Genomic DNA, 10,441 nt, shown 5'->3' with positions numbered 1-10,441 from the left:
GTAATGAGATGTAGGAGTAATAAAAATGATTCAAGAAATCACTAATTTAATTAACTTAATGAGACGGTTTTACACAAATTTATTATAAAATGAGATCTTTTAGTAACCATTTTTACACACTAATACAGTTGTGTTTGAATTCGTTTTAGAACTGTATTAGTGTAAAACCGCCTTATATAAGACTTACTCGACTCTCTATTGTCCTTTATTTGCTTGCCTTCTTGGCTTAGTTGGTTGGGAAAGAAGGAAGTGGGAAGAAGTACATGTACAATTATAATTGAAATAAGAATTTTTAATTGGCAAAATTGGTGAAATTTGTGTCAATTTTTTCATCAAATTGGAAAACTGTGAAAAAGTTGTATGCAAGGGTATACAAGATGAGTTACTTGGACTATTCTAGGGTTCCCTTCAACTCTTAAAAGCAATTAATTGTTCTAGCATAACAAATCATAGGAAACTTTAACAGATTTTTCCATGAACATTTGATCAAGTCGGTATAAACTCATCCGCTAAATTAGGGTCCGAAATTAAAACTTAACAATTATACTTATATTGATGTTAAATATACTCCAATGAGATTATTGTATTACTCGTGTATGATATTATACAGACCCATCCCTTGTTACATTTTGTAGGTAGTAGGTAGTAGGTAATCGGAATTTTGTTCTTTGTACTAGGATCAGTAATCTTATCTTCATTATTTCGTTAAATTAATATCAGTAAACTCTTAACACCTGGTGTTGAAAAGCCAAAATCCTTAATAGGATAGATCAAAAGTTATTCTTGAAAGTTTTTAGGAATTACCTCTTATTAACAATTTATAAAACTGTTACACCATCGATTTACACATGAGGTAATTATAATAATCCGAGATAAAAAGAAATTAGGTTATGCATAGTAATTTTATTTATGACAATTAGGGTAACTAAAGTGGAAAGAAATTAAATAGAAAAAAGAAAGAAAGAGTTAAAAAAGAGACAAGAAAGGGAAATGGTGGTGGTCGGTCAGGCATTGATAGAAGAAATGATGATTGATAGAATGAGTGGGTGGAAATGAAGTGACATTTTAGGCTACACAATCAAACACATATCTCATCCCCCCAAACAACAAACCTTCTTTTGCGGAAATTCCGTTTTTATTATATTGTTTGCCCTTGGAATGTTTTAGGGATATATGAGAAGTCTTGTATGTGTGAGTGTGAGCCCATACTAATACCAAATGGTGATGGATAAGACAACTCTCTTACATAAACCCTAACTCTTTCCCCATTTTCTTTCTCTTTCGTCTTCTTGTGCTTCTTATAATTAGTTTGAGTTTGAGTGAACGAGTTGTGTTGTTAAGCAAGGGTTTGCGGTTTGGATTGAAACGGTTTAACCTTTGAACAAAACTAAATTGAATAGAATTGAATTGAAAATGAATAAAAATGAATTGAACTAAATCGAGCTGAATAAATTGAAGTATATATAATATTGAATTTAATTCAGCTTGAATTAACTTAGGGGTTGTTTGGTTCAAAGTCTGGAATGAAATGAAATGGAATGTGATTACTTACTCATATATAGTTGTTTGGTTAGATTTGGAATGGATATGTAACACTAATGGGATGAAATGGACTTAAAACTTGGGATATAGATAGATGTGGGATTCATGTAGCGGTGGACAATGGGTTGGGTTGGTGTAGACCGAGCTGGGTTAGAGGCGGCTCAGGTTGGTGAGGAGAGAGTCCGAGCCCACACCACATGCAAGGGGTGTGCGGACTGGGGGAGTAATGACCATGGACCGGCCCGGTTGGTCAAAAAAGGAGGTGGGCCAGGCGGGTTGGCAGTGTGGGTTGGGGAGGAGTGAGCTAGCCCGGGAGACGGGCCAACAGACTGGGCCGTGAGCCATTGGAAGGGGAAGCCCGGTTGGCGGCTCAAGCTAGCCCGTACTTATGTCCAGCTCTAAATTCAAGAGATTGAAATGAAGTTAGAATCCATCAAGTATTTAAGTCCATTCTAAAGCCTCCAACCAAATATTAGAATTGATTGAATTTAGTATAATATGTTCCAAGAACTCCAACCAAACACCCACTAATTAATTTATACGAATTAGAAACTAAAATGAATTGGATTTATTTATTTATTTATTTTGGAGAGAGAAGGGGGGATTAGGGCGAATATTGAACGCGTGAGAAACGTGATTATGCATAAGACAACTGTAAAAGAGAGCAAGACACTCAAAACTAAACTAGCTAGAGGAAGCACGGGTGGATATAGATCGACCAGAATGGGTTGGATGATTGTATGATCCGGGTCAGGTCTATGGCGGGCCGGGCTGGCAGACCTCACTTATTTATTTTTTAAATTTTTCCTAAAATAGCGGGCCTAGGGCGAACCGGGCTGAATTTTTGGAACCCGAGCCCGGCCTATGTATTGGGCGGGCCTTGCACGGGCTTGGGCGGGTTGAGCCGGGCTGACCGTTCCTTTGGCCAACACTAGGCGGAACGAAGAATGGCAATCTGGGTTTGACCTAGGCACCTAGCTTTTCAAAGCGATTTTTGCACTTAAAAGCACTTTTTGGCCAACCACGTCATTATTTAAAAGTTAAAAATAAATTTTCAAAAACTCAAAAACCATCTTTTTGCCAATCAAAATAGAATTGGTGCTTCTAGCTTTTGAAAACTACTTTTAGAAAATTAAACTTAAAAAATAGAAATCCATGTTTAACAAACTAGGCCAAACATGCTCCTCGCCGGATAGTTGGATGCATAGTAAAAAAAAAAAGGAAATTTAGTTCTCATACTTTCTTTTTTAAAAATCTAATTAAACTAATGTCTAAAATTTGGGATCAAAGATAAATTTACATGTTACGAGTAAAACATATACTGTATTAAACTTTTATATGAATTTAAATTGCGAAATGGCTTGATTTTTATAATTATTAAACTTTTACAGGATTTTTTTATTTTATTTTTTGGTTAAAATGGACATAATAACATTAAAAAAGAGAGTTCAAGTACATCATGGCGGAGGGTCGGGGGGAAGAGACGCACATGCCGAAATGTAATCAATGTTACAGCAGTCTAAGACAAAGGGTGGGGCAAAATCCCACACAAACTTTTACAGGAATTGAAGTCCCTCTAAATGTGTAAAGTATATCATACAAAGTTTGCATAATTGATAGTTTTTAATGTATTTTGTGAAATTAATGGTTAATTCAATAATTCTAGTTAAAATCGTTTTGTACACTACATAAGTACTAAAATGGTGGTATGTTATGTTAGGTACATAAAATGCCTAAAAGGTGCACGCAGAAAACCTGCAAGACTATGTGCTCCATGTGTGTAGGGACTACATTAACATTTCCTTCCTTCACATGTCACGGTTGTGAATGTTGGGTTTCAACTTTCAATGTTTCATAATACTTGATTTTTTTCAATTAGAAAAAAAAAATTATAAGAAAATAGTATTCGTAAACATGACAATTAATTGAATAAAAACGTGAAGCATTGTATCAAATTATATCACAAAACCATCTCAACCAAAAGTGTGCATGCAACGACAGGGCTCCCTATATATATTGCACTTTAGAATTGAGGGGTGGTGACATTTGAACCCATGACTTCTTAGTTATACTGGCTTTGATTTGGTTTAAGCTGATAATTGGAGTCCCAAGATCGATTTCATACTCTAACAAGTCAACATATCCCCCCACAAGATATAAGTAGTACGTCATTAGAAATTTTGAATCTTTCACTGTCTACATAAGATTGAAATCCGTATAATTTTTCATAGAAAAATGGTATCGCACTAAATCATTGAATACTAGACACTAGATAGGTTCTCCATGTTTCCTCTATTTTACTCTAGTTAGGTCCATTTGATCTTTCTCGTCCAAAAGAAAAAAAGTCAAATGACATCATAGAAAAATACAAATATAATATACTGGATTAAACCTAGCTAGGTCATGAATATCATCATTTATAATTTTACTAGCTAAATTAGATAAAATCTACAACAATTGTCATATTGTTGAGAAGTGGCACTTCTTATTATGAAAGAAAACGCTAGCAAAATATAAATATAAAATGTTCTTATTCTTGAGATCTTCAACAAGAACTTTATTTAAAGAGTTGATCTACTAAATCATAAAATTGGTTCTTAATTTTAAGAATTGAGTTCTAAAATAAGAACTAGGTTGATAAGCATATGGAAATGTGTTAACCAATGACAATGCATAGAAAATGTGAAGTGTCTTAAAACTTTGTCTATTTCCAAGGGAAAAAAAAAAGTTCCTCTAGATTAAAGTTCTTAAATATTGAAAATAGACAAATATGATATGGCATGAGAAGAACTCTATATAGAGTTCTTCTATTGCTATTGCTCTTAGCCCTATAGAAAATAAATGTCCTCCCAAATGATTGTTATTTTTTTCATCTCTATCAAATAAATTCATGTGAATAAAAACCACTCAACAGAAAAATTATTTTGAGCAAATTGCATATTTATAACTTGAAGATAAAGTGCATCGAACATTAAAATTAAAATTTGTTATAAAATATGTATAGTGGATGACCATAATATCCTTACATCCCCAACCATTGTATCTATTCCCAACCATTGTAACTTTCCATCTCCTTATCCTTTAGGAACCATTGTTACCTTTCACCAAGAGGTATCTTTGTAATCTATATATATGTATCACATGTACATGGATGAAGAAATATACAACAACAATACTCACTTTCTCTTATATTGTTTTCTCTCTTTAATCTTCTCTTATCAAAGTAGAATTATAATACGTTATCAGCACGATTCTCTATTCAAGATCAATAACACATTTGGGAGAATCATCAAATTTAGGTTTGTTGCGAACTTATAGTTTTTCGCCTTTGATTTCGATTTTAGATCCTTGCTTAACAAATCTACCAAATTAATTTGTAAGTTTTCTATCTATACTAAATTTATATTATTGTGATTATGACACAAGTTTTTACACATTCACTTGTATATATGAATTCTTTTGTTCACATAATCTTTGCATGTACATAATCATACATATAACCGTAGTTAAACTCTTCAATGATAAATAATTGATATTAAAGATAATGATAACTTGCATTATGAGACTCCATTTGCATATTACACAATTTGTTTGATAAATTTGTTGATTTTCATGTTACACATCTATATACTATATTCATTCATACATAATTAATTTAATATATTTGGTCTCATCGTATACTTTGTATCTGATTACGCTAACATTGGTGTCTACTATGCACTTTGTGTATAGATTACTCAAGAAAACTTTTATTTTATTTTATTTTTGTTTTGTTTTGTTATTTTTTTATTTCATGATAATTTTCATGACCTAATTTAAATTATTATATTGTTATTATATTTATGTTTGTTTTAGTGACGCATATTTTATTCCCTTGAAGAAAATGAATACCACACGAATTCGAATGGGAATAAATGATGAAGAATTATGTATTCTTTGACGAGTCTGCAACTACCCATACAATACTTAAGAATATGAAATATTTTTCTCATTTGACGATGAAAAAGACTAGTGTGAGTACTATATCGGGTAGTACAAACATTATTGAAGGCTCGGAAGAGCGGTATATTATTACCTTGGGGAACTAAAATTGAAGTTGTTGATGCATTATACTCTCCTAAGTCTCAAAGAAACTTGTTAAGCTTTAAAGATATTCGCCGAAATGGATATCATATTGAGACAATAAGTGAAGGGAATAATGAATTCCTTCAAATCACGAGTATAACCCAAGGCACGAAACACGTAATAGAAAAGTTGCCTACATTCTCTACTGGTTTGTACTACACGAAAATTAATACGATTGAAGTCAATGCTATTTTAAACCAGAAGTTTAGCGATAACTCTATAATTTGGCACGACCGGTTAGGCCATCCCGGTTCAACAATGATGCGAAGGATAGTGCAAAATTCATGTGGACATTCTTTGAAGAACCGGAAGTTTCTTCCTAATAATTTTCCCTGTGCTGCTTGTTCACAAGGGAAACTTATAATTCGTCCTTCACCAGTTAAGATAAATTTTGAATCAATTAGTTTTCCGGAACGTATACAAGGGGATATTTGTGGACCAATACATCCATCAAGTGGACCATTTAGATATTTTATGGTTTTAATCGATGCATCGACTAGATGGTCCCATGTATGCTTGTTATCAACTCGAAACCTGGCGTTTGCGAGATTACTTGCTCAATTAATAAAATTACGAGCACACTTTCCAGATACACCTATCAAGAATATTCGTCTTGATAATCTTTGGTGAATTTACTTCTCAAACTTTTAATGATTATTGCATGTCGATTGGGATAAATGTTGAACATCCTGTAGCCCATGTTCATACACAAAACGGTCTAGCTGAATCTTTAATCAAACGACTTCAACTAATTGCTAGACCATTACTTATGAGGTCTAAACTCCCAATTTCTGCTTGGGGACATGCTATACTACATACGAGTAATCACTTATTCGCATCGGACCAACAAGTTATCATAAATTCTCCCCGTCTCAATTGATTCATGGTCAGGAACCAAATATTTCCCATCTTAGAGTTTTTGGTTGTGCGGTTTATGTACCAATAGCTCCACCACAACGCACAAAGATGGGTCCCCAAAGAAGGTTGGGGATATATGTTGGATTTGAATCTCCTTCAATAATTAAATATCTTGAGCCAACCACAGGGGATTTATTTAAGGCTCATTTTGCAGATTGTCATTTTAACGAGTCAGTTTTCCCAAATTTAGGGGGAGAAGACAAACAGTTGGAAAAGGAAATTAAATGGAATGAATTATCACTATCTCATCTTGATCCTCGTACTAAACAATGTGAACTTGAAGTTCAAAAGATAATTCATTTACAAAGCTTAGCTAATCAACTGAGATGCTTTTACTGACCCAAAAAGAGTGACGAAGTCACATATTCCAGCTGTAAATGCTCCATTTCAAATTAAAATCCCAGAAGGACAAACAAGAATTGGTAATGAATCTAGTGCACGCCAGAAGCGTGGAAGACCAATTGGTTCCAAGGATAAAAATCCTCGAAAAAGAAAAGGAGCAAAGAATGAAGGTGGCCCGTTCGAGGATGTAAATTTACACAAATCTCCTGAAGAGACTATGGACATGATTGAAAATTTAGTTCCGGAAGAAACTCAGGTACCTGAAAATGAAGAGATCTCAATAAATTATATCATGTCTGGTATTATTTGGAACCGAAATTAAATCGACGTCGACAATATTTTTGCATGCAATGTTGCGTTAGATGTTATGGAAAATGAAGAGGATCATGAACCCAAGTCTATTGATCAATGTAGACAAAGAGATGATTGGCCAAAATGGAAAGAAGCAATTGAATCAGAATTGAAATCTCTTGAAAAGAGAGAAGTTTTGGACCAAGAGTCCGTACACCGAAGGTGTAAAGCAGTGGGACACAAATGGGTCTTTGTGCGAAAGAGAAATGAAAATGGTGAAATTGTGAGATATAAAGCTCGATTAGTTGCACAAGGATTTTTACAAAGACCCGGTATTGATTATGAAGAGACATATTCTCCTGTGGTGGATGCAACTACTTTTAGATTTTTAATCAATCTGGCAGTGAAAGAAGGTCTTGACTTACGCCTAATGGACGTAGTCACAGCTTATCTGTATGGTCCACTGGATAATGATATATATATATATGAAACTCCCAGAAAGTTTTCAGTTGCCAGAAGCAACCTCATCAAGTTCTAGGGAACATTTCTCCATCAAGTTGAATAGATCTCTTTATGGATTAAAACAACTGGCGTATGTGGTATAACCGCCTCGGTGAGTACTTGACAAAGGAAGGATACAAGAATGATCCTATTACCCCCTGCATTTTTATAAAGAAATTTGGATCGGGATTTGTTATAATAGCGGTGTATGTTGATGATTTAAATATCATTGGAACACTGAAGAAATTTCATGTGAGTGGAATATTTAAAGAAAGAGTTTGAGATGAAAGATCTCGGGAAAACCAAATTTTGTTTGGGTTTACAAATTGAGCATTTAAATAATGGAATTCTCTTACACCAAGCAACATACACGGAAAAGGTACTTAACAAATTTTTTATGGATAAAGCACATCCTTTAAGTACTCCAATGGTAGTACGATCACTTGATATTGATAAAGATCCATTTCGCCCTAGAGAAAATAATGAAGAGATTCTTGGTCCTGAAGTACCTTATTTAAGTGCAATTGGCGCACTGATGTATATTGCAAGTCATACTAGACCTGATATATCATTTTAGTTAATTTATTAGCCAGAGTTTAGTTCTTGTCCAACCCGAAGGCATTGGAATGGGATTAAACATGTACTTCGTTATCTTCAAGGTACGAAGGATATGGGTTTGTTTTTCCCTAACATGTCCAGAGAAAATCTAGTTGGTTTTGCGGATGCGGGTTATTTATCGAGATCCTCATAATGCCCGATCACAAATCGGATATGTGTTTACCGTGGTGGTCTTGCCATTTCTTGGCGCTCTATGAAACAAACTATAACGGCTACTTCTTCTAATCATTCTGAGATTTTAGCAATTCACGAGGCAAGCCGTGAATGTGTATGGCTAAGATCGTAATTCAAGATATACGAGAAGATTGCGGTTTGTCCTTTCGAGAAAGAAGCACCCACGATTTTATATGAAGACAATGCGGCATGTATTGCACAACTAAAGGAAGGTTATATCAAAGGTGACAGAACAAAGCACATATCACCAAAATTCTTCTTCACTCATGATCTTCAAAAGAGTGGCGATATTAATGTTCAACAAATTCACTCAAGTGAAAATTTAGCCGATCTATTTACTAAAGCTCTTCCTACTACAACATTTAAGAAGTTGCTTCATCAACTTGGATTGCGTCGTTTCAAAGATCTTCAGTGATATACTTGTCAGGGGGAGTTTTTGCGCGCTGTACTCTTTTTCCTTCACCATGGTTTTTTCCCATTGGGTTTTCCTAGTAAGGTTTTAACGAGGCAGCATTCCATGCGCATCACCAGACATTATGTTATTTTAAGGAATGGTCATCCAAGGGGGAGTGTTATAAAATATGTATAGTGGATGACCATAATATCCTTACATCCCCAACCATTGTATCTATTCCCAACCATTGTAACTTTCCATCTCCTTATCCTTTAGGAACCATTGTTACCTTTCACCAAGAGGTATCTTTGTAATCTATATATATGTATCACATGTACATGGATGAAGAAATATACAACAACAATACTCACTTTCTCTTATATTGTTTTCTCTCTTTAATCTTCTCTTATCAAAGTAGAATTATAATAAAATTTTAGTTGTAAACCAAACGACTAGATACCCCTCAATAACCCAATCATTGCCATGGACTTCGCTGCTAAAGATTGTTCGTCAAATTACTTCAAATCGTCGCCATTGAATGAATTACTCAAATTTTCACTCTCACCCAAAACATTTCAATTAAACCATCGCGAAGCAATTTAAATGACAAATCAGATGTTTTGGGTGAGAGGAGCAATTTAGATAGTTCATTAAAATTGTCAACGATTTGAAATAATTTGTCGAAGATCTTTAGCAATTGGGTAACATAATCCCCACCAATTTATTTACTTCACAAATTGTTGTACAAGACTATATTAAGCATAAGAGTAGCCGAATAATAAAAGGCCAAACTAAATTGATCAATAAATTAGTAAAAAAATATTTCATTTTGATAAAAAATTAATATTTTATATAATTTGCATATTTAAATATATCAGTATTTATCAATTATCATAAGTTATTCGATAATTAAAATAAATAAAAATAAATATATAATTAAATGTTAATATTTGTACTATCACCTTTTGGGCTAATTCGATGCTATAGACGGTCGTATAGCCTATAGTAGAGTTGTTGTATAACTGTATGTACTTTCTCATGACAAGGTTTTGGGCCCATCCTATTAACTTACCTGGGCCGTAAAAGTGTATAGCCTATAGGAGAGGCCAACATTTCAATGACCCAATCATTCTCATGGGCTTTATCTACCGTCTACTCCGCATTATCAAGACCTCAAAATTGACAGATCAGAACAATTCGACCCGAATAACCCGACTTGCACCCAAATTAATGATCCAATGTTATCTAATCCGACCCGAATATTTATTATTATATACTGACCGTTATTTCAAATAAGTTGATAACAATTCACCCGAAAATGATTTGAACCGAAATAACCTATTCCAACCCGAATTCTTACAAACTCGAAATGGCCTGAGTCGAGCTGATTCAAACCAATTGACCCATTTGCCAAGCCTAGTATACTCCCCTTGATTATAATTTTATTATCTCTTCCCCTTCTAAAATTTACGCACGAGAATGCCTCTGTTGACGATCCTTTTTCTCCAAATCATCTAAGGTTCCTCGAACAATGTG

General features: G+C 34.1%; 1 protein-coding gene across 1 annotated transcript; it reads left to right on the top strand.

Moving 5' to 3' along the window:
• Positions 1 to 8,146: 8,146 nt before the first annotated feature.
• Positions 8,147 to 8,926, top strand: LOC141589674 (uncharacterized). The gene is made up of 3 exons (XM_074410306.1): positions 8,147 to 8,256; positions 8,309 to 8,378; positions 8,630 to 8,926. Exons 1-3 carry the CDS (start codon positions 8,147 to 8,149, stop codon positions 8,924 to 8,926), a joined length of 477 nt encoding a protein of 158 aa, XP_074266407.1.
• Positions 8,927 to 10,441: the final 1,515 nt, after the last annotated feature.

Source organism: Silene latifolia, chromosome 7 (assembly GCF_048544455.1).
Source record: "Silene latifolia isolate original U9 population chromosome 7, ASM4854445v1, whole genome shotgun sequence".
Taxonomy (NCBI): Eukaryota; Viridiplantae; Streptophyta; class Magnoliopsida; order Caryophyllales; family Caryophyllaceae; genus Silene; species Silene latifolia.
This window is presented reverse-complemented; position numbering and strand designations above follow the sequence as displayed.

What these genes read in the sequence shown, in the direction of transcription:
- LOC141589674 (XM_074410306.1), top strand. Translation starts at nt 8,147, where the DNA reads ATGGTAGTACGATCACTTGATATTGATAAAGATCCATTTCGCCCTAGA. An exon ending in AGTGCAATTGGCGCACTGAT is followed by an intron (nt 8,257 to 8,308) that starts GTATATTGCAAG and finishes TTAATTTATTAG; the next exon opens with CCAGAGTTTAGTTCTTGTCC. An exon ending in TGTACTTCGTTATCTTCAAG is followed by an intron (nt 8,379 to 8,629) that starts GTACGAAGGATA and finishes TCGTAATTCAAG; the next exon opens with ATATACGAGAAGATTGCGGT.